General features: G+C 35.3%; 1 protein-coding gene across 1 annotated transcript; it reads left to right on the top strand.

Annotated features, from left to right (window-relative positions):
- The first annotated feature begins 21034 nt into the window (after positions 1-21034).
- Positions 21035-25402, top strand: LOC145065840 (serine/threonine-protein kinase BSK1-like). The gene is made up of 9 exons (XM_079012932.1): positions 21035-21632; positions 22200-22335; positions 22682-22815; positions 23199-23304; positions 23496-23581; positions 23684-23872; positions 23962-24132; positions 24251-24364; positions 25014-25402. Exons 1-9 carry the CDS (start codon positions 21234-21236, stop codon positions 25269-25271), a joined length of 1593 nt encoding a protein of 530 aa, XP_078869058.1. The 5' UTR covers positions 21035-21233; the 3' UTR covers positions 25272-25402.
- Positions 25403-25687: the final 285 nt, after the last annotated feature.

A 25687-nucleotide genomic window follows, 5' to 3' on the forward strand; every position in this document is an offset into this window, starting at 1 on the left:
TTTAACCTCCATGGAGTATCCACAGGTCACCACATGGGTTTAGCCCAATATAAAGAACTATGGATCATAAGCCTACTTTATAAGAATGAATGATGTACACAATCAATCCTCATATATTTAATTAGTCTCTTTTGATCACAAAGTTAATTCCAAATTAATTCTTGATCAATACTAATTAAATAATATGATTTCATATTAATATATTATAACTTATAATATATTAATAAATCATAAATATCCTCTTCTCAAAAGCCCATCCTTACAAATTGTTTCGGTGCCATGCAACCCAAATGGACCATGCTACTCTCGGGTCAAGTACATACCAATTATAGTTATGGGCTTAGACACTAAATCTAACATAATCCAAGCCTATTGGGCTCACCAAGGCCCAATACTAAATGGGCTCTCCCAAAGCCCAATTTTTAAACTTAAGTCCAAATGGAAAGCCTAACACAAAGGCCCAAGCCATATACCTAAATTTATCTGATCAAAATCTCCAGCACAATAAGCCCAAAATCCAAGCCCAACACTTTAGGCCCAATGTGATATTTAGCTCAAAAAGCCCACAACAAGGTTACGCGGGGCGTACCTCCCTTGGTACGCTCAGCGTATACACAAATCCTGATCGGGGACACTTGATTAGTATGCGGGGCGTACTAGAATTATGCGCGACATACATCCAGACTTGATTTTTCCACTCTCTTGGTCTTAACCCGTTAAGACCATAGCTATACTCTCAGATTTGGACTCCCTAAAGGCTCATACTCCATAAAGTTCATGACTTTAAGCCTTTGCATGGCTGAGGAAGTCCCAAACACAAAAAATCTCATTCTTTACTCCCGAAAAGGCTCACCTCATGCATGGGGTGGTTTTAATGTTCAAGACCTCATTTTTATGAATCCTCTCCACTAGAAACACTTAAAGGGATAGATATTAGGCTCTGGAGTTCAACAACTCAGAAAGCTTCAAGCTTTGGGACAAAAAACCCTAAAATGGACCATATTATGCGCAAATCAAAAAAGATGAGAAAGCTCTAAGCTTTATACCTTCAAATGATGCTCCAACCACAAAAAAGCTCAGATCCAAAACTTGGACTCCAACTCCATTCTCTTCAATGCTCCTTCTTCACTCAAAGAATCCCACAAGAACACATAGAAGCTCACAAATGTCCACGCAAGCTTAAGGGATGGAAATTAGGGTTTTGATAGAGTTGAGGGCTGGAAATGGTGGCTAGAAATGAGGTCATCATGTTCTTTAAATAGGGGCTCACCCCTCATTTTGGGTTTTCACCATGAGCCTAGTACGCCCAACGTACCCTCTGGTACGCCCAATGTACTAGGTGGCTCCGCTTCCAAATCACGCACATGAGTACGCTGAGCGTACACATATGTACGTACCGCGTACTCAGCTGCCACCTTTTCTCAAATAAGGGACTAAACTTGCCAAAACATCAAACTATCATAGCTTCTTCGTTATAAGTCCGTTTCTAATGAACCTCATATCCACAGAAAGGTGGCAAGAAGCCCTATGCTCAGTAACTCGTCGCGGCCTCAAGCTTCCTCATGTCCGGGTTGCAGCCCACGAACCCTAAATCACATACGATTCGAAACAGGATGTTACATTTATTATAAAAGTTTTTCTCAATCTTTGATCTTTGTGATAAAAAGTAGTTTTGTTTTGAACGTTTTTTCTTTTGTTTAGATGTGAATTTTTTTTGTTAAGATGTGAATTTATTATTTAATCTCTCATTTATTGTTTGTTTTTGTTAATATTTGTTTTAACTACTATTAAGTTGTGAATACAATTTTTTTATTATTTGTTATAATATTTGCATTAAATGTTATTTAAAGTAATTTTTTATGTTTGTTATGATGTGAATTGAATTTAGAATGTGTGTTATTATTTTAGTTTTTTTCTTAAATAATGTGAATTCAGTTTTTTTAGTTGTGAATGATTATGTTTTAATATTTCAACTATTATTTAGTTTTGAGCGTACGCATATGTACGCACCGCGTACTCAGCTGCCACCTTTTCTCAAATAAGGGACTAAACTTGCCAAAAATTCAAACTATCTTAGCTTCTTCGTTATAAGTCCGTTTGTAATGAACCTCATATCCACAGAAAGGTGGCGAGAAGCCCTATGCTTCTAGTAACTCGTCGCGGCCTCAAGGCTTCCTCAGGTCCGGGTTGCAACCCACGAACCCTAAATCACATACGATTCGAAACAGGATGTTACATTTATTCTAAAAGTTTTTCTTCGTCTTTGATCTTTGTGATAAAAAGTAGTTTTGTTTTGATCGTTTTTTCTTTTGTTTAGATGTGATTTTTTTTTTGTTAAGATGTGAATTTATTATTTAATCTCTCATTTATTGTTTGTTTTTGTTAATATTTGTTTTAACTACTATTAAGTTGTGAATCCATTTTTTTTTATTATTTGTTATAATATTTGCATTAAATTTTATTTAAAGTAATTTTTTATTTTTATTATGATGTGAATTGAATTTAGAATGTGTGTTATTATTTTAGTTTTTTTTCTTAAATAATGTGAATTTAATTTTTTTAGTTGTCGATTACTATGTTTTAATATTTCAACTATTATTTAGTTTTGATAAAGTTAGTTTTAAATGTGAGTAAGTGAATTAATATGTTTTTAAGATTTTAATATGGAATACTATGAATGAGAATCTTGAATTGTTTTTTTAAACTGTGTTAGGTCCGGATCTGGATCTATTACTAGTAATCAAACAATCACAAATCGAGAATAACAATAAGATGAATAAGAATTGAGCTTGCACACGTTTATATCAAATAACCGTCTGGTACAACTCAAACACTAGCCGTAAACTGGCTGGCATCCAACCATACAAATGACCAACTCCTAGCCCTTATATACTCGTCTAGACAGCAAACGGAGTTTGCGTCCGTAAACACGTTTATGGCCGTAAATGTGTTTACGGCCGTGAACATAACGAAACAGTAAACGACTCTAAATAACTCAAAAGTACTATTACAGACTCATAACCAAACAAATCACATAGAAAGCCTAGCCAAAACCATTTATCAGACCCTTCAATCTCCCCCTTGGTTTGGTGCTAGCATGAATTCAGTCCTTGTCGACGACCAGCACATCAGATCTCCCCATTGCTCCATTCCACATCTTCTTCTCAATAATTTGAGCCACCATCGCCGTATACTCTTTCGCAGTGGGCTCAAATATTGATTCAGCCACCACAATCTGTTTAGTAGCAAGATGATGTATGTCCCATTTGTGAAATTAAAGCAAGTCCATTTTCTCATAGAGACGGATGCAATCTTCCTTTAACTTGATGACCGCAGCATCCGTGGCTTCATCATACACCCAATAAAGCATGGATGCAAGAGAACCATCAGGGTAATTTTGAAGAACAAGGACTTGCTTAACCTGAGCCGTAGCAGGACACATCACTGATGTAATTGGCTGTTTTGTCGTGGTATCAAATACCTTGGAGTGAACCTTGACAACAGACTCTGCAGTCTTCATTGACGAAAACCCCTTGGCCACTTGATCTTCCAAGAAATATTTGAACTGACTGGCTTTGGGATTTCCTGATGGATTTGAAAAGGGAGCTTTGGATAGCTCAATAAGGTCAACCTTAGTAAAAGAGTGAAAATCATGAGCATCCTTGTATAGTTCCTTATTCCCGCTCTTCCTTCTCACCATAAACATGTTATGCGTGTCATGGAATCCCCACGACATGATTCCTGACCTATCACCATAGACATCCCAGAAAGTTTGAGTGCTAAGATCGGTAAGAGTAATTCATGGCTAATCCCAGGGTGCCTTGATCTACGCTTCTTTTGAAAAGCCATTTGCCTTTGTCATCCTTGGTAACAGCCTTCTTCTTCTTCTTCTTCTTCTTCTTCTTGGAACTCTTTGAAGCACCTGCCCTTGGAGCTTGTTCAGGTTCCACTTCAAAGTGATCCATAATGATGGGAGATCTAATCAGTTGAGAGGTAGTAGGAGCATCAACACTAGGAGCGTCTGGAATGGGAGGATCGACATATGGTTCTTTAACATTTGACTTAAATTCATCACCGAATTTGTCTTTAAGTTTCTTTTGTAACTCCAGGAAGTTGGCAGCCAAGTGATCATATTGTGTCTGAAGGTCAGCAATTTGCTTAGTCTTCAAAACATTGTCTTCGCGAAGCTCGGCCACTTGGATACCGAGCTCTGTATTTGCAGATTGAAGGTCTGCGACCTTGATGACTAGCTCTATATTCCTTTGATCAAGTTCAACATTCTTTCGATTAAGAACGTCAATCTGACTTTGGAGTCCATGGAGTGAAGGAGTGTCTTCTCTAGAGTCATCACCTCCAATGAAAATTCCTTTGCCACGAGATGGTGGCGTAGAGAATTGTTCTTCTGCCAATAGCCTGACTAGCTTAGCTGAGGCATCATCGTGGTCTGGTCTGGGAGGAGAGGATTCTGATTGAAATGAGGAACCACCGGTCTCAAACACAAAGCTGGGACCATCATTTATAGGCTTAGCAGAGACTATAACAGGTGTAATTGTCGGCGACGCTGTATCACTTTGAGTCGTCGTACTCTGAGTTGCTAGTCTCAGAACGAGTCTGCGTCACTTGTTTGGAGGAGGAGTGGCTTGTGTGGCGGTGAGATCATCTTTCATTGGCATAGATGTAGGTAAAACAGTATCAAGGGGAGGAATCCCTGATATTGTCACCATAGGAGTTGTTATTTCCGCCTCTGGATTGGAAACAGGAGGTGCAGCTACGAAAACGTCTTCTTATTCCCTTGTCTCAGTTGTCACATGAACAACTTCATTGACATTGTCGAGCAAGTTGTCGAGGTTTACTCCAGTCAGAAAATCATCATTGCTACCAAAATTCAATGGGATATCATCCTTATCAAATCCCGTGAGGTCAACATCCTCAAACCCTTTATCATCTTTTCCCATTCCCTCGTTGTAATTACTCTGTACTTGAACAGATTGTAATTCGTGTTCACCATCAACTTGAGCTTTTGGATCTGGAGTCTCATTATCTTCGTGATCTGAGAGAATGTTGATGAATTCAGAAGACACTCTTTCAAATGAAGTCGGCTCAGATAGAGTTTTCTCAGAAGTTCCATGAGATTCAGAAGACTCATTAATCTCTGCAAACTGTCCGAACTTCACCAGAGGATGCAGACCTTGAAACACGACCTTGCCCTTTCGATTTTGTTTGATAAGGCCAACAGTGTGAGGGCCCAAGGATTTTGTGTCCATCTTATCACCATCTTTGACCATATCGGGGAATTGGTCATCAATGAAAACTTGAATAAATCTGGGATACATCAAAAACGCGTCTCTATTTCCCCGAGTCATGGCGCCAATGTTCACCAGGAATTCATCAAGGACATACTTCAAGAAATTGAAATTGTTGCCGGCGGCCAAGGAAACGATTGCTCCTATATTTCTAATAGAGATCTCATATGCTCCTGATCTCCTTCTTGACATGCAGCTGATGAACACATGAGCCAAGAAACGCCAGTATGGAGGCAGAAGCTTCTTCACAGTTGGAGGATAAGAACCCTCGTATCCCATCCTGTCAAGGATTCGTGGTATTTCTTCAGCTTCAGCTTCAGTGAGATAATCAGGTTCATCAATGATTAACAAGGTGTCTCTGATATACTGCTCTGAAATTCTGATCTTGCAATTTTGCACTACTGCTTCAATAATCAGCTCTTTATTCATCTCTGTCACCTTGGCTGATCTCCAGAATTCTTAAATAAGGTTCTCATAGATAACAGGATTCACCATGATAGCGTGAGCCAGGCAGCATTCTCATAGTCGGTACATCATTAACATAAAGTCTTTGTGGGCCACCGGTGGATCATCCAATACGATGGCAAGGTTATGCATCTCAACAACTTTAAGATACACCATTTATCTGCATTAAACGAGCCAAGTAAGAAAACAAAATATTTAAAAATAAAAAGCTCAAGGTTTTCTTAATTTTGCAAATTGATATTGGCTAAATAAGAGGACTAATAATAAATCAGCAAGAGTTGATGGTCAAACAAGGTCAAAGACAGTTTACGGTCAAACTTGGTCAACCGACCGTAAATAGGGTTTAGGGCCGTAAGGCCAAACCGAGTTTACGGTCGTAAAGTCAAAGGCTGTTTACGATCGTAAGGTCACAAGAGGAGTTTACGGTCCATGAATATCCCGAAACCGTAAACTCCGATGAACTGTAAACTCAAAGTACTCCTTCGATTTGCAGTCGATTCGAACAACAAAATATAATTTCAGGGTCGGATTTGACTTACCTTTAATGTGGACTAACTGATTTTAAGAAAAATAACACGCGATTTTCGAGGATTTGAGAGAGGGGGGCAGTTTATGGTTCTGAAGAGAGGAGGCGGTAAAAGAGTTTACAGGAGTAAACTCTTCCTTATATACCACTTGACTTTTCGACTTCCCTTACACGGTTAGATTATCAGTCAAATTCCCAAATAGAATTTCAAAAATAAAACTTTTTGAGGATTATTAAAGTAAAAGTAAAAACTATAAATTATCCTAATTTCAAAAATTTAAGAAAAATTTTACACTTAAGAATAATTAAAAAAATAAAAATAAAGAAAAATAAAGATAACCTCAAAAATAAAATAAAAGAAATTTTAACAAAATAATACGCGTAAGTAAACTCTTGACTTCATCTTGTGATATTGGGATCAAAGTTGTTAGACAATCTTTATCCACTTGTCGGTACCTTTCATATTCACATCTTTGTCTAGTCGATCGTCGGTATTGTGATCCACTTAAACACGAAAAATTGTGACAATTTTAGGACATACTAATAATTGTAAGACAAAGTGATCCTAAGATCCTAGATATTATATCTGATCCTAATTCCTTAGATACTATACCTTAGGGGGCATTAATCTGACGACGACCAGGGATATTGTTGTCCACCTAAATTGAGCAGCAAGATCTATAGACAATCTTTGAGTGTTCAATTTAAATTGTACTGGAACGTGTTTCCCGCTTCCTGATATGCCCCATCCATCAAAAACTTCCAGAGTACTCCTTACACCGGGTGAGCAGACAATCATTCAGAGAGAGAACAAATTCAGATTGCTATTACTTATTGTTTCAGAGGGGTTGAGAAGTAGAAGGTTGCATATGTTGTGTACCATGTCGGATTGGAAGTCACGCAAAGAAGACAACATATGACTAACAGATAAGAAGAATTTCATATATATAACATGCAGAGAAATAGAGTTGCATATGTTGTGTACCAGGTCGGATTGGAAGTCACGCAAAGGAGACAACATATGACTAACAGACAGAAAGAAAGAAAACGATTTTCTACTGACCTAATTTATTGGAATTTACCAGTCGCCCCATCCAACCGGAATTAAGGATAGAATCTGCACATTGAGGAAAAGTTAAACCACGGTTCCAAGTACGGGTTCATTTAATGTGACGAGTGGATTCCCATATATATCTCCCTGCTCAACCTATCCGAGCGTCGTATTGTCAGGCTGAATGTATCTAAATAGGTCAAGATTTGTCAAGTCTATAAATTTCCTAAGTTCAACTATGCCTAGTCAAGTCCATTTAGAATCTTTCGTGCCTACTGATGCATCAAACCAGAGCATAGACCCTTCAACTTTGGGTACGTTACGCAGACTTTGATTGTTTGTTATCACATGATAATATCACTTCCCAAAACATCTTCCTCAAGCACACTTCATAACCAACATATATATTTTTTTTAATTTTCTGATTTTCTAATGTTTTTGGATTTTTGAAACTTTTCTAATTTTAGTTTTGTTTTTATTTCTCCCCCTAAATTTGTGCAATGAAGAGAAATGAAAGTAAATGCGCAAATTTAAACTATCCTAAAACAAAAATTAATCCTCAAAACGAATCATTTTCAAAAATCTTACAAGCACATCAAATCGACCTTTGTTAAACGGCTTTGTGAACAGATCCGCCACATTATTAGCAGTGGGAACCTGTTCGAGTCGGATGAGCGAACGCTCATAACAATCTCTGATGAAATGAATTTTGATGTCAATGTCCTTGGTTTTGGAATGTTGGACAAGATTTTTAGTGATTTGAATAGCAGCCTCATTATCACAGTGAATTGGGGTTTCTAGATAGTTCAAACCATAGTCCAACAGCTAATGTTGGATCCAGATAACTTGAGAGCAGCACGCTGATCCAGCAACGTATTCCGCTTCTGCTGTAGAAGTAGATACCGTATGCTGTTTCTTGCATTGCCACGACACCAGTCTATCACCAAGGAACTGATACCCTCCTGATGTTGATTTCCTGTCAAGATCACAGCCTCCATAATTACTGTCAGCAAAAGCATATGAATCAAATTCAGAATTTTTCAGATACCAAAGACCCAGTTTTGGGCTTCCTTTGATATACCGAAAAATCCTTTTGACAGCAATAAGATGTGAAAGTTTAGGATTAGCCTGATAGCGAGCGCAATGACACACTGCAAACATGATGTCGGGACGACTTGCAGTGAGATACATCAAGGAACCGATCATCGATCTATAGTGAGTTTGATCTACGGATTCGCCATCAATATCTGGAGTCAGCAGGGGTCTTTCAGACATGGGAGTCGATGCAGGCTTTGCGTCTGAAAATCCAAACTTCTCAAGAATATCTTCAACATACTTTGGTCATTTCACCTAGAGAACTCATCTCAAATCGCTTCATCATCACGCCTTCAAATTCTTTGCAAAGCTTTGGACACGTGGACCCAAAGATGATGTCGTCAACATAGATCTGAACCAATATATGATCATCACCCACATGCTTGATGAATAAAGTTTGATCAATAGTGTCGCGAGAGTAGCCATGCTCGAGCAAGTGCTTTGTTAAAGTCGCATACCACGCTCGAGGAGCTTGATGTAACCCATACAACGCCTTGTCCAACTTGTAGACATGATTAGCGAACTTTTAGTTAACAAACCCACGGGGTTGATCAACGTAAATTTCTTCCTTCACCTTGCCATAAAGGAAGGCAGTCTTGACATCCATTTGGTAGACTGTGAAATTCTTATAAGAAGCATATGCGAGAAAGATTCGAATAGCTTCCAGACGAGCCACGGGAGCATACACCTCAGTATAATCAAGACCCTCGACTTGTCGAAACTCGCGAACCACCAACCTTGCTTTATTTTGTACGATTACCCCAGAATCATCTTGCTTATTACGATAGACCCAACGCGTGTCAAGAGACTGTTTGCCCTTTGGTAACTCAACCAATTTCCAAACCCTGAGCATTTCAAACTGATTTAGCTCTTCATGCATCGCCTCTACCCAATTGGGTTCATTCAAAGCCATTTCAATGTTTTTGGTCTCCATTTGAGATATAAAGCAAGAGTAAAGACATTCATTTACGTCTCCACTCTGACTTCTGGTTTTAACTCCATCACCCAGCTAGCCAATGACATTTTCGATCGGATGATCGCGTTGAATTCTGGAAGGTATGTCTTGGCTGGTATCATTAAGAGAAACAGGAAGAGTGTGAATGTTGAAACCTCCATCATCTGCTGATTGAATCCTATTAGATGACTCTGTTACGAACTGATTTGCAATTTCTTCAGGAAAGAGGAGTTCCATAAATGTTGGATTGACAGCGGAAGCATCTCTAGAGATGAACTCTCTCTCAACAGGTGTAAGAGGTGTAGCTTCAGCATTAGGAGTTCCAGTCGGAGCCTTAGACGCTGGACTAGTTGGTTGCGCAGAAGACTCCCCCTCAGATGGAGTAGAGGACTCCCCCTCAACCGTTGGAGGTCTGTAGACAACCTCTTCATCTTCGTCTTTGTCTTCAAAAACATTCTTCAAACTAGAAGGAGATCCACTTGAATTATCTGAAGACACATTGAAAGATCTGAATAGCGATGTGTAATCAAACAACCAGTCGGGACCCACTCGAGCGTCTGTTTCATTCTCCTCCAGCCAGCGCACGTCATAGGATTCAACGATCTGCTTAGCCCTTTTGTTGTAAACCCTATACGCGGTGCACACAACATACCCCACAAAGTAACAGTCATCATCTTTGGCATTGAATTTAGGGTTGGATTCTAAGTGAAGAAGGGTGCAAGGGCAGCCAAATACATGAAAATGGCTGACATAAGGCTTGTGTCCATAGACAATCTCGTACAGTGTCTTCATCTGTGCTTTGTTGATTAGAACACGAGTTCTGCATGTAACAAGCAGTGTTAATCGCCTCGGCCCAAAAGAAAACAAGTAGTTTGGAGTCACAAATCATTGTCCTTGCGGCGTCTTTCAATGTTCTGTTTCTCCTTTCAGCAACACCATTTTGTTGAGGCGTGTGAGCAGAGCTATATTGGCGCACTATTCCCTTTTCTGAGCAAAAATGGTCAAGAACTGCATTCTTGAACTCAGTTCCATTGTCGGTACGAAGTGCCTTCACTTGTTTATTGGTTTGCTTCTCAATCATCACAATGAACTTCTTTATCAGATTAGCAACCCCCGCTTTGTTGGATAAGAAGAAGACCCACGAAAACCGTGAGAAATCATCAATCACAACTAGACAGTACGAGCTTCTGTTGATGCTCAGGACATTGACCGGACCAAATCAGTCCATATGCAATAGTTGGAGCACTTGACTAATTGAGTTGATTTGCTTGGGCAGATGTGGTTTCTGATGATGTTTGACTTGAGCACATGAAACACACTTTTCAAATGTGATAAAGTCTTTGACAGGGAGGCCTCGGACCATCTCATTTTTCGCAAGACGATTCAGGTTTTTTTGCGTTAGCATGACCGAGTCTTCGATGCCACAGTATTGTGTTGTGTTCAGAAACCTTTGAGAATAGACAGGTGACTTGTTTAGGTAGGTTATTGTTCATATCAATAATGTAAGCATTCCCATCCCGTTTAGATTTGACTAGAATCCATTCTTCTGGGATGACAATGCCTGACTTGAGAATCATACACTCTTTTATCAGTAAAATGGGTAGAGTAGCCTTTGTCGCATATTTGGGAAACGCTCAACAAGCTGTGCTTTAACTCGGAAGCGTAGTTGACATTTTTGAAGCTCAGCACTCCATTCGTAACAGTTCCACGCTGTGTGATCTTTCTACCATCTCTGCCCGCAAAGGAAACATAACCCCCATTAAAAGATTGAATTTCACTCAGTTGGGAGATGTCTCCAGTCATATGTCGGGAGCAGCCGCTGTCGACGTACCAAGGACGAACGACATTCCTCCGCAACTATCCCTGCAAATTGAGCGGAATCATTTAGACTTAGGAACCCAGGTCATCACTATCCTGGGCTTCCCTTTTTGTTTCTTTGAATCATTTTTCAATATTTTCAAATTTGGATCTTCATTTGTACTTTCTTCAGAGGATTTCAATGATGAATTAGAAAGGGATTTGGGCTTCCATTGATATTTAGGTTTTACAAAATTATCAGTTGGTTTTGAAATTGGTTTCTTAAAGGTTTGCCTTGAGCCTCTGGATTTTCCACTAGAGGAGGTTGAAGATCCAGAGCTGCCTTTTGATGAGACCGATCTTGGCGCAGCCTTGTTCGGTTTTGGAAACCGATTGTGAGTTTTGTTAGTAAAAACCTTTTTATTCTTTTGTAAAACAGTCCTTTTTCTGCCTCTATCACCTTTCCAATCATCATTTTGAGAGCGAGATCTTGAGGAATTTCTAATTAAAGACCTTCCCCGGGATTCATTCTCTCCTCTTGGTGACAAGTAATTCACAAAGATCCTATTTTGACAATTCCTAGATATATGACCACCAACACCACAATTAAAACAAATCTGTTTATTATTTGAACTTGTATTGCATTTTTCAGATTTATTTTCTTTACAAACACTCTTACTCTTCTCAGAAGAACATGCATGAGAAATAGATTGTGAGATAAATGAAGGTGCCTCAGTCGTTTTGACTTATGGAGTTGATGAATCTTCATTAGTATCACAAGCATCAGAATTACCAAACAATTCATCAAACATATCGAAAAAATTAAATTCAACAGTATCAGATGATGAGCCAACACAAGAAACATTTTCAGTCTTAACATAAGAAACACAATCAAAATTGTTCATAACAGAGATATCAGATTTAAAAACAGAAACAGATTCTCCAGCTTCACTCTTTGCCTGATCTAATGGTTGATCTGCAGAGGAAATAGAAACATTAGTACTTTCAACGTTAATAAAACCTCTTGAAAAAAAACCAGCTGGTTTGCCATATCGAAGATGTGCCTCCCTGTCAATTTCGTCTTGTGTCATAGGGATGGATGTGTAGTTATGATTGAAAGGTGGAGGAACACTATCATACCCTAGACCCTTGTTTTGATTTTCTTTGAATTTTAATTGGATTTCATATAAGGACTCGACTGTCTTACTTGACGCAGTATAATTTTTGAAACTAACAACTGTTTTTTCACTCTTAATTTTCAAAGCGTCAAGTTCTTTGGTTACAGCATCAAGTTGTCTCTTAATATAGTCATAAAGTTCACATTTTTCACTGTATTCTGATTGAATTCTTCTAAAGTCTTTTATTTTAGCTTCTAGTTGGGCCTTAAGGGATTTTTGACCTTTCCTAAGTTGATAACCCTCATATTTAAGGTCCTCTACTTGCCTACGTAAGACTTGAATTTCATCACGAAGAAGTTTAACATATTCTTTACAAGCAAAAGAACAAGAAGGTAGATTTACCTTGCTTTTCTTGGGCTCGGAAGAGGTAGATAACATTAGGTCAAGCTGTAGTTCCATCATCTCTGCTTCGGGATCAGCATCATTATTCTTTGAAGCAATATCATCAATTTGAGCTAGGTGAGCATTTTCTGGCCCTGAGATATTTAAGGATTGAATTTGGTCCTCCCAGTCAAATGATTGAGCAACCATAGCTGTTTCTCCATTGGCTGTAGCTCCTTCACGATTGTTTCCCACAACAACCATCTGCCTGTTGTTGTTGATTCTGCGATCTGGCTTCGGGCAATCACGAGCAAAATGACCTGGCTCGTGGCAGTTGAAACATTTCAGCATGCTTTTATTGAATCCCACCTTCTTGTCAGCATTCATTGCCTAATTGTTTTTCCCGGTCTTCTTGGCGAATTGTTTGGATCTGAAAACAGCCATGGCAATCTGCCATGTGATGTCCATTTCCTCCACATCTTCAGGATGTATCTGGTCCAAATCAGCAAATGATAGCTAAGGTGGAAGATCTCCAGCTACAAAGGCATTGTAACAGTTAACTAGGCCAGTGGCTAGAGCCAGATTTTCATCAGATTCTTTGGTGTTTGAAGAAGAGGCTTTAGCTGACACATTGGGAGCAGAAACGCTTTGTGGAATGACAGATGGCACATTTGAAGTTTGATGGTGAGGGATGGATGGTACAACATTGAAGGTTTGAATCTGAGGTTGTTGAACTGCGAAAGCTTGACCTGAGGGAGTCATGAAAGATGATAGAGCATTGTTGGATGAAACTCCAAGATTTGTAGTAGAGTATGAATTCACATGGTTGATTTCTCTCTATTTGTCATTAATGTCACAGGCTTTGATGACCGCCATGATTTCTACAAGAGTGAGGCGATTCAAATCCTTGGTTTTCTTAATAACAGCAACATTTATATCCCATGATCTAGGAAGAGCATTCAGAAGTTTCTTGTTGATTTCTGACTTGGTCAAGAAAATCCCTGAAATGTTCATGTCAGTTGTTAGAGCAGTGAACCTTTGCAATTGAGCTTCAAGAGTCTCTCCTGGAATGTAGTTGAACATGTTGAATTTCTGTCTCAGCATGTCCTGCTGACTTTCTTTCATATCTTCATTTCCCTCATAGACCTCAATAAGAGCTTCCCATAGAGCTTTAGCTGAAGTATACTAATGAAAACCTTGAGCAATATCAGGAGATAATGCCATGGTTAAAGTGGCTAATGCTCTTTCCTGTTCCTCAACCAATTCAAATTCCTCATCAGTGTAGTTTTCAATAGCTTTGTCAATCAATTGACCTCCAACTGTCACAGTGACTCTGACAGGATCTCTAATAATGCTTCTCCAGATCTTGAAATCTTTCATTTTAATGTATTTCTCTATTCTGTACTTCCACTCGGGAAAACCTTCAACAGACATTAACCTTGGAATACGTGTAGTAGTGCCCATAACAACATCAAGTTCTTGAAAATGAGTTTGATTTTGAGAATCCATTTGAAATTAAAGTAATTTAACAGTTCCAAAGAGGTTTACGGTTTAAGAATTAAGCTGATTACGACAGTAAACGGAGTTTACGGTTGATGAATTTGCGACCGTAAACTGGATTTACGGTTTAAGTTCACGGTTTCTAAGTTTACGGTTTCTGAGTTTACGGTTCTTCGATCCTGATTACGGTTCTTGAAGTTTAAGTGTTTATGGTTGATGAGATTCCTCCTTTTACGGCCGTAAGCTAAGTTTACGGTTGGGCAGTAAACTCACAAACAGCCTTCAAAACACGATTTTAAGGTGAAATTCGTCCCTTCAAAGCCAAGAACGTAGAAACTAATGCTCGAACAGTGAGAATGGCAGCTTAAACATTCAAAATCTCGATCGAATGACTTTTTGATACCAGTTATTGCTCTGATACCAATTGTTAGGTCCGGATCTGGATCTATTACTAGTAATCAAACAATCATAAATCGAGAATAACAATAAGATGAATAAGAATTGATCTTGCACACGTTTATATCAAATAACCGTCTGGTACAACTCAAACACTAGCCGTAAATTGACTGGCATCCAACCATACAAATGACCAACTCCTAGCCCTTATATACTCGTCTAGACAGCAAACGGAGTTTGCGGCCGTAAACATGTTTACGGTCGTGAACATGACAAAACAGTAAACGACTCTAAATAACTCAAAAGTACTATTACAAACTCATAACCAAACAAATCACATAGAAAGCCTAGCCCAAACCATTTATCAGCCCCTTCAAATTGTGAATAAGAGTCCTGAAATACTCTGTTAAACTGTGAATTTTTATGATGCACACAAAATGTTTGATTAACTGTTTTAACAAAATCAAGTATGTTTTTAAGCTATGAATACTATGAATGAGAGTCCTAAACAATTTTATTAAACTGTGAATTAAAACCTTGATATGTAAGTTTTAAGTCGGGAGAATATGATTGTGAATATATAATTTTTTCTGTTAAATTGTGAATTTATTGTTTTAAGCTATAAATTTTGTGTTCTAAATTGTGAATTGATTGTATTAAACTATGACTTGACTGTATTAATCTGTGAATTAATTGTATTAAGATGCGCATTAACTGTATAAATATGTGCAATTTTTACGACTTTTTTATTTGCTTCTGAATTAATTGTTAATTAAACAATGTTTGTGTTCTAAGCTGTGAATTGGCTGCATTACGTTATGAATGGACTATATTAAGATGTGAATTGACTGTATTAAGCTATGAACTTTTATGAATTTTGTGTTAAAATATGAATGATTTATGTATGAATGTTTTGTATTAATTTTCTTGTGAATATATTTATTTTTTGTATTGTATAAATATGTAAGAATGTATTAGTTTTTATATTTTTTTGCATTAAACTCTGAATTAGTGAATTCATTGGTTTATTAAACTGTGAATATAATATTTAAGTTGTAAATCCATGATTTATATACCGATATGATTTCGAGGAATGATGAATGTGACGGTGACACAAGTGGTCAGTGGCGGCGTGTGGTAGTTTGTGACAACTAGGAAATTTTGATCAAGCTAGGTACCTCTATAGATTATATAAAACCACATCCTAATCTTGTTGTAACAAACATTTGAAGATTTAATGTGATAGATCAAAAATTTCTAGAAATTTCAATTTGCATGGAGGATGTTTTAAACTTGGATTAAGGAGTTCAAAATCTCAATTTGTAGTTGAAACACTCAAGCTTTTTCCGAGAAGACTCGCAACCGAGAACCCCCTCCCTCGGACCGAAAACCCATGTGAGGCAACAAGGCTAGACCGAAAACTTCCTGTTCTCGGCCACCCTAGGACTGAAGTCCCTCCTGATCTTGGTGGTTTTAAAGCCCGAGAACCTCTCATCAATTTAAGAATCATGGTTGGGTGTGGAACTCGAGACTTTGACCAAATGACTAGACATCTCACCTTTACACTCCTTTACCAAACATATCTCTATGCAAAGCAAACAATTAACCACAAACAACTTTACATCCTTTTAACCCCCATACCTCCATGTTAAGCATGCAATTACCCATCATATCTCCATGCAAAGCATATTATTAACCACCAAGTTTCCATGCAATACACCTAAATATCCAACAAATAACTAGAAGGGAATCTTTCCCCCTCCATAAATACCTTCGGCCGAAAGATTACCATGGCCACACCAAAAATTTCCCTACTCATCTTTCTCTCATTTTTCTCTCATCTTCCCTCTCAAAAAACGTGTGACACCTTTAAGGGTTGAACCACTTAAGGCCAGGGGAAAATATTATGGACAAATTAATCCCATTTTATAAGCTCTGAGATTTTACGGATCTAGATTTCGACTTACGATGATTTTTCTATAATTTTTCTAAAACATGGACAGAAAAGTCAAAAACTACAAATTGTCTTTATCATACTAAATGTTTTATACTTGTGTTTAGATGTAAGTTTATATGTTATAATCTTTTAAAACATCTAGACAAGATAATTACTACACACACATACACACACACACACACACATATATATATATATATATATATATATATATATATATATATATATATATGTACTTAACAAACAAACATGTTAAACTATAATAGGTATAGTTTATGGAACATACGTAGTATTTCACTAAGTTCGGGTTACAATACGGAAACAAACATATAAACTATAATAGGTATAGTTTATGATTCATACATACAATTTATTCATTACAGAAAGGCTTTTCATTATTCTACACGTAACCGTCAATATAGCTTTGTGAGACACACTTCAAGTACTTATCTAAGTACCAACAAAAGACCTGACATTGTAACCAGAGTCTCCTGGAGGGAGAGTGTGACACTTGTGTATAGATCTATACGCGACTGACAACCCCACACCTAAACTATTAGCTACAGTTAGGCCGTCAGGCTTGGGGTGACAATTGTCATATCTTTTCCGACGCCTGAAGAACGTCGTATCAGGCCATCGTAGGTCATCAAACATGGTTATAATAACTCACAATTTGGTATTAAGAATACGATTAGTGTATGGATACATAGATAACTTCAGTTAGTTTTATTTAATAGTAAAACTACATTACAATATTTTACAGTACCGATGGCGAATCCAGACACATACATTAAAAAGGATTACATACATATACAATTACAATATACTATTTTCTAGTATAGTGCAACTTACACTTCTGATAGGACCATTATCGTTCCATCTATAATGCCTTAGTGTATGCGTTAGGGTTATATAAAATGAAGAACCGATAGGCAGTCGAATACATGATTTCCACTTTACTTCCTGTTCCTTGTTTGGTTGTGGGCTTAGAGCAAAATCATTCAATTGACTGTCCGTTTGATCTTAATTATATATAACTTGTATACACTAAGTGATCATAGAAGGAACCAGTAAGGGTTACACTACTTACATGAATTTCATACTTCGCATGAAAACTTTTAAGCATAAGAAAACTTGTACATTTTTGGTCTTAAGGCCTAAGAATACATTTCATTTACAAAAGAAAATATTGGATTTTCTAGAAGTATACAAATCATTTTACGCAAAAACATTACAAATCCTTCTTACACAAAATGCTTATGAACTCACCAACTTAATTTTTGACACTTTTCAAAATCACTTGTATTCTCAGGAAACCAGTAGACAGGTATTCAACCCTTCTTGAGGGTCGGCTTCGTCATTTCATGTTTTTTACTTTTCAATTATTTGCATTTAACTTTTGAACAAACAAAGTGTTGTAAACAGTGTAAACTTGAATCCTCAATGTATGAATGTTTGTGTTGCTATGTTTCAATTATATTCAATGTTATGATACTGTACATGAAGTCACTCCATCCGCTCACAATCGTTTCTGCCGTTCTGGTTTGGGGGTGTGACATAGTTGGTGGTGGTGGTATAGTTTGGGTTTGACTTCTCCCAATATGTGAATTATTGTATAATAAATTGTATTAAGTTGTGAATCTTATATATTAAACTAAGAATGGACTGTATTACATTGTATATTTTATATAGATTTTGTGTTAAAATATGAATGAATGTATGTATGGAAATAACAGATTGTAATTAATAGGTCTATTAAACCGTGAATATCGTATTTTGAACTGTTAATATGTTTTATACAAATTTTAAAGATATCTATAGTTTAGAAGAGAGAAAATTGCATTTGCCAAAATATAATTTTATTTTTCTAAATAAATTTTGTATATTTGGCAAAAAAAAAAGGTATGCATTCAAAAGTATTACCAGCGAAATAGAAGCTATAATGGTCGTTCTATTAAACTGTGAATACGACTAAAAAGATGCAGTAAATTTGTTATTACTCCGACGGTGATCCAATGACGGTCTGACAGTGGTCCGACGGTGATCTATAGGCGGTTCGATGTCAAGTGGCATCTGTTTGTAAAGTAAGGTAGGAGATAATTTGCTTAATATAATATTAGTGTTTGATTTATCTAAAATAGACTTAATGAAAACATTTAAAAAGCTGGTTCTTAATCATTTTGGGTTCTCATTTGAACCATTCCTTATATATATATATATATATATATATATATATATATATATATATATATATATATACATAGAGAGAGAGAGCTAGGTTCAAATGTGGATTGACATCTATTGTGTGGACATGTGGACAGTGCTATTCTTTGAGAATAACAAAAAAAAATGTTGTTTGGTAATATGAATACATTCAATTTTACATAATTATTGTCATTATCATACATTCTCAATAATTAAATGGTCTATAAGGTTATTATAGACTTTTTATTATTATTCTCATTTTGTTAGAATGTTATCAGAATGTTTATTGAATCGTATTCTATCAGAATGAAAATAAGTGAAAAACGATGTGTGAGAACAAAAATGAATAAAAATTAGTGAGATTGTATAAAAATTACGAGATTTAAGTAAGGTTGAACGTATTCACATTACTAAACAACTGATTTTTCTAGTAATTCTCATAGAATAACATTTTTTCACACGTCAGCACAATAATTGTCTATCCACATTATATATATATATATATATATATATATATATATATATATATATATATATATATATATATATATATATATATATATATATATATATATATAAAATCAGTCGCCTTCTAAAATGGAATATTAGGTGATCTTCCATCCATGCATGTTCTAAAGAATTCTTAACTAATTTATTTATGATACTTGTGATAATCAGCTGCTATTCTGTTATAGTAGACCGGTAGCTAAATATTATAATTAAAATACAATTATTTTTTATGTTACATTTAAAAATTCATAAGCTAAACATTTTCTTTTAAATAAGTCAACAAATATAGTTTCATATTAACTGTACATAGTGATGTAAATGAAGTAAATGGCATAATGGCATTACTATATAACATGTGCACGTAAGTGAGTAAATGATGTTATTGTACAAATGTGTTGTGAACGCCTAACACCCAACTATACATATTTATTCACCATTATATCATGACATTATAAAATTTGGCCATATACGGTTTAATTAAATTAAAATGTTATTGAAGTCAAATACCCAAAAATAATAAATATAACAAAACATTATAATTTATAAACCAAAAGTTATATAATTTGTAATCCAAAAGTTGATCGTAAAAAGTTGCATTAATAAAAAAATAAACTTATTTTTTTTACTGATCAAACATTTTTTGTTGTATCTATAACTTTGACCATCGATATATAAATCTATCTAAATTTGAGTTTGATAAAAATAAAAGATTAAACCCATGTGAATAGTCTCTATCTAAGATATATTTTAATATAATTCGTTTCTCGAATAATAATAATAAATAAATGTAACAAATTATATATACCATGCATTGAAATAATAATAAATAAAATATATATGATGTTAAAGATCTTGTTTGACAAAAATAAGTTAATTTATTGTAATTTTTTGATTGATGAAAACCAAAAAATTAGCTTATTTTAGCTTATAAATTAATTTATAAGCTAGCTTTTTATAATATATTTTAAAATAGTTTTTGAGAATCGAAAATTTTAAAAAAATATTTCAAATATGTTCTTAATTATATCTAACGAAAATTTTTAATTTCATACCTAAATGTCTATTTATCTTATTTTATATTTTCAATCTAACTTATCATTTAATTTTTACAAAGTATTATTAGTTAAAAAGAAATTAAATATCTTCTTACTTTTTGTTTATATTAATCATCTTATCCATTTAAATGATGACATATGTCCTATTAATATACTTAAATATCATTAAATTTCATTAAAATTAAATGTTACATATGTCATAATTTAATTACGTATAAAAATTTATAAAAAAAAAACAAAAAAAATGTTTAATTTTTCTAATTAGAAAGCTACACCAGGTAGTCAAACAGAACCTAAAGAAATCTTTTATTTAAATTGGAGCAAACTATCATAATAGTCCTTATGTTTTACCAGAAAATACAATTACGGTTGATATTATAAAGTCATTCTAATGACATCATTAAGTTTGCATTTAATTATTGATACAATGTTGACTCAATGACCCATATAAAATGACTTTAATATTTAGATGGAACTTTGGATTTTGTGTAAAATATAAGGTCTATATTCACAAGCAAATGCAAACTTAAAAGACCAAAATTGATACAATTTCAAATTTTAGAATTGAACTTGTATTTTCTTAATAAAGTACAAGGACCATATTAATAATTCACTCTTTTTTATTATTTTATTGTGAAAATCCAGACAGAATCGGAACATATTTAGTATAAAACTACTAAAAATACATGCCCACCAAACATGATGGTCTGAAAAGACAGAAAAATTGAATTGAATTTAGATTATGAAGCATCGAACAACTGTGACCCTTTTTATCTCATTCTGTATATGAAAGACAACAAAAAAGAAGCGATAGAAATTAGAACCTAAGAAGAAATATATGCTCATCTCTCTCTTTATTTTCTCTCTCTACAATCGGTGGCTTTTTCTCCATATCTTTGAAGAAAATTGAATCAAAATCATGGGTCTTTGTGCATCAGCTCCAAAATCAAGAACAAACCCAGAAAGGAATCAGTTTCAGAACCATCAAAAAAGCAATCTTTTTAGCTATAATCAAACAAACCCACCTTCCACCAACAGCCCACAAAAGTTTTCCGGCCAGGTTCCGCCGCAAACCACCACAAGTCCTGGTGGCGGTGGTGCAGGTGGTGGTGGTGGTGGTGGTGCTACTCCTTCTTTCTCTGAATTCTCTTTCGCCGACCTAAAAACTGCTACTAATAATTTCAGTACAGATTTAATTGTATCTGAAAGTGGTGAAAAAGCACCCAATCTTGTGTATAAAGGAAGGCTCAAGAATCGTCGGTGGATTGCTGTCAAGAAATTCTCCAAATTGGCATGGCCGGACCCTAAACAATTTGCGGTAATTCATCGAATTTCGTTTATTTTTATGAAATTCAATTCCATATAATATAATTTCTTCAAGGCTATATGCTTATTTCTGCTTCAATTTCCCATGGAAATTATACCCACCGAATATTTATTGATAACAACAATTAATATATATTTTTGTTTGACAAAAACGATGTGTTAAACTACTAATTACTAAACTAATCTAATCGTTGATCACTCATTGTATAATAAGCTTTCTACAATACGATCATTGAGAATTTGAGAATTTGAGATAGTCTATTTATATTAGACTTTTAGTAAATCTTTCTTAAAGTCAACATGGACAAACTTTAGCACTCAAAAAATTCAATGAATTCGAAAAAAAAAATTCCATAACCATCATAATCAATATTAAATTATTACGTGTATTGCATAAAGACAATTGTATTTGCGTTTAATTCGTAGATACATACCTATCAATTTTGCATTCAAAAAGTCTTATGTTTGACCACGCAAATCTAGGGAGTACTCATTTAATTGTTCTTGAGATTTATATTTTTTAAATTGATAATGATTTTTTTTTTTTTTAATTTTGTAGGAGGAAGCATGGGGTGTAGGGAAGCTGCGACATAAAAGGCTGGCTAATTTAATCGGTTATTGTTGTGATGGTGAAGAGAGGTTGCTTGTTGCTGAGTACATGCCAAATGACACTCTTGCTAAGCATTTATTTCACTGTAATTATGCTTCTAATCTATGCATTTATCATTCATAAAACATGTGTTTAATGCAAGAAATATAATTAACATACTTTCATTGATTTGTTTATTATACATTGTATTAAAAAATCTACCAAATTCTATCAATGTCATGTAGATACACAACAATGATATAATTGGGGAGATTTTCGAAGTATAATGCTATAAAAAAAAAAGAAGGGTGTTGTAGTAAAAGGAAATGAAAGCAGGATGCTATAATACACAAATAAATGAAAGTGTGTTGCTATTTCTTGCATTTTGCGCTAATTTATTTCCTTTCGTATACGTGCCATATGAGAGTTTACTTAAATGTAACAATTAACAGGGGAAAATCAAACAATCGAGTGGGCTATGCGAATAAGGGTGGCTCAATACATATCCGATGCCTTAAACTATTGTAGCACCGAAGGTCGTGAAGTGTATCATGACCTCAATGCCTATAGGGTTCTCTTTGACGAGGTACATAATGGAAATCCTGGTTATACCCTCCAATTCTCCCTCCCAATATTTATAGGGTTCTTTCCTATGATAAGTATGACGACATTTACGTCTTTTGCACAGACAAGAGACTAAGAGCGAGTCCCGACACAAATCTTGTTCAACCTTTTTAGGGTTGGACAAAATATTACAATTTTTGGCCTGTTTGACATCGGTCCTAGTCCCAGTCCATGTCAGTGGTACACAACTGTCATGTTCTGTCTTGTCCTGGGACCAATAAGATTATTCACATAGGGTTTTATTTTTTTTGGGAATGGAGTAATTCTTTTTTTTTTTTTTTTTACTTTTTGACAAATACATGTGTATCTATTTGCTAATAATTATGTGTTTGATGAACCTTATAGGAGGGAGATCCCCGCCTTTCATGTTTTGGATTCATGAGAAACAGTCGGGATGGAAAAAGCTATAGCACGAATCTTGCATATACGCCTCCAGAATATCTCAAACATGGTAATCATTTATATTCCTCATGGTATACTCTAAATAGCTTCATAGGACATGTTATTCTTTTCCCATTTAAGTAGTAGATAAATGGTGTTCAAAATGTATTTGAGAAAATGACTACACACGTGGGCAAGTGGAAAAGCCTCATTTCTCTAACTTTCTCTATTAAGTCGTTCTCTATGTTATCTTCTTTATAGGAAGAGTCACCCCAGAAAGCGTTGTATATAGCTTTGGAACAGTTCTTTTAGATCTCCTAAGTGGGAAACACATCCCACCAAGTCACGTAAGTTGTTTCTTTCCATTTTACGCCTTTTAAAATTTTAACATTTCCGATTTATTTCATATTTTTACAAAATGAAGTTTCATTTAGTGTTTTTAAATGTAGGCGCTCGATATGATTCGTGGAAAAAACATCATACTTTTAATGGATTCACATTTAGAAGGGAACTTTTCAACCGATGAAGCAACTATAGTCGTTGATCTTGCATCTAAATGTTTGCAATATGAACCGAAAGATAGACCTACCATTAAAGACCTTGTAGCAACACTTGGTCCACTTCAAAACAAATGCGACGTAAGGAGATTTCTTGATATTTTGTAATTTGTAATTTATTATCGTTTTTATTTTTGGAAATATTGTTGCAATTATGGGTTTTTTTTTAGGTTCCATCTCATGTAATGCTTGGAATTTCTAAACAAGAGGAAGCTCCATTAACTCCACAACGCCCACTTTCACCTTTAGGAGAGGCTTGTTCCCGAAAGGATCTTACTGCAATTCATCAAATTTTGGTTATGACACATTATCGTGATGATGAAGGAACCGGAACTAATGAGGTAATTCGACTTTTGACATGTACCTTGTGCTATGTTCATAGTACCTTTTAACTTAATAAATTATAACTTGTGCTATGTTCATATTATCCTTCAAATATTTTGTTTTTTTTTTTTAAAGTTGTCGTTCCAAGAATGGACTCAGCAGATGAGAGATATGTTGGAGGCAAGGAAACGAGGAGACCAAGCATTCCGTGATAAGGACTTCAAAGCTGCCATCGACTTTTATTCACAGGTATAATTGTTATTATATAAACGGTATTATTCTAGATTTATTTCTAGATATGACAATTTACACTTGTTCACCTAACAATGTGCCGATTGATGTTAGAATCAAATGGCTAAAGAAGAAACAATTCAATAAGTCGAAGGGGTTAGAAGTTAATCTACAACCTTCTAAACCGTGGTTAATCATTAAAATGACCAAAATGGGCGTGGTCCTATCACAAAATTACCATTTATCATAAAATAACCACCCTTTTCACAAAATGCCTATTTCATTGCTAGATAAAAAGTCGCTACTACAAATGAATTTAAAATGTTTTAAAAAATTTACGAATTTGGCAAAAAAAAAACGGCATTTCACTAAATGGGTGGTTAGATTTCATTGTGATACATGTTCAAAAGATGATTATTTTGTCATGTGACCACCTTTTAATGATGAGGGTGAGGAGAACATTTATGTATTTCATACGTTCCAACTTTTTAGATGGGACAAAAAATTGCAATTTTGTACTGTGTTTTGTTACAGTCTGATTCACACCAAACATAGTACAAGGTGTACTGTGTGTTGTGTCATATTCTGTTATGTCTTGTCATGTAGCGTAAATGTTTATCTTTTTTGACCTGACATACTCATTTTCTTGAAAATTGTGCATACACAGTTCATAGATGTGGGAACGATGATTTCACCAACAGTTTATGCAAGGAGAAGCTTGTGCTATTTGCTATGTGATCAACCAGATGCTGCTCTTAGAGACGCCATGCAAGCACAGATTGTATATGCAGACTGGCCCACAGCCTTTTACATGCAATCGGTTGCTCTTGGAAAGCTGGACATGCATCAAGATGCACTTGATATGTTAAATGAGGCTTCTGGGCTTGAACAAAAACGACACAAAGGTGAACGACGAGGGTCGTAGATATAGTATTTTATTGGTGGGTGGCAAGTTTTTTTTTTTCTTGAAAACAGTGGTTAACTTCAAATTTTTGAATGGATTTTACATACAAAAGTTTTTATATACTTTGATAAATGCAAAGCTTGTTGATTATAGTATTACTGTTATTATCTTGAGCGCATACTTCTAAGAAAAAGAATAAATTAACCAAAAGTATTAAGATGTTTGTTTATTATAAAATAAAGTAAATTGTGTAAAATAATCAAAGATCCGGTATTACCTAGGCATGGCTTCGGTATGATGTAAACATGTCCTAAGATTTTAGAATTGGTTTATTAATAAGCTAACAAAAATGTGAGATTGTTGGATGTAAATGTAGAGCAAAGATTCTGCTTTTTAATAAATAAAAAAGGGATAGAGTTGCCTGAGAGTCAGTCTTG

Source organism: Lactuca serriola, chromosome 8 (genome assembly GCF_051521515.1).
Source record: "Lactuca serriola cultivar US96UC23 chromosome 8, Lser_US96UC23_V15, whole genome shotgun sequence".
In the NCBI taxonomy this organism is placed as follows: domain Eukaryota; kingdom Viridiplantae; phylum Streptophyta; class Magnoliopsida; order Asterales; family Asteraceae; genus Lactuca; species Lactuca serriola.

Coding starts and splice junctions, on each gene's coding strand:
- LOC145065840 (XM_079012932.1), top strand. CDS start 21,234: ATGGGTCTTTGTGCATCAGCTCCAAAATCAAGAACAAACCCAGAAAGG. Junction 23,305..23,495: donor TCCAGAATATCTCAAACATG/GTAATCATTTAT, acceptor TCTTCTTTATAG/GAAGAGTCACCCCAGAAAGC. Junction 24,133..24,250: donor AAGGAACCGGAACTAATGAG/GTAATTCGACTT, acceptor TTTTTTTTAAAG/TTGTCGTTCCAAGAATGGAC.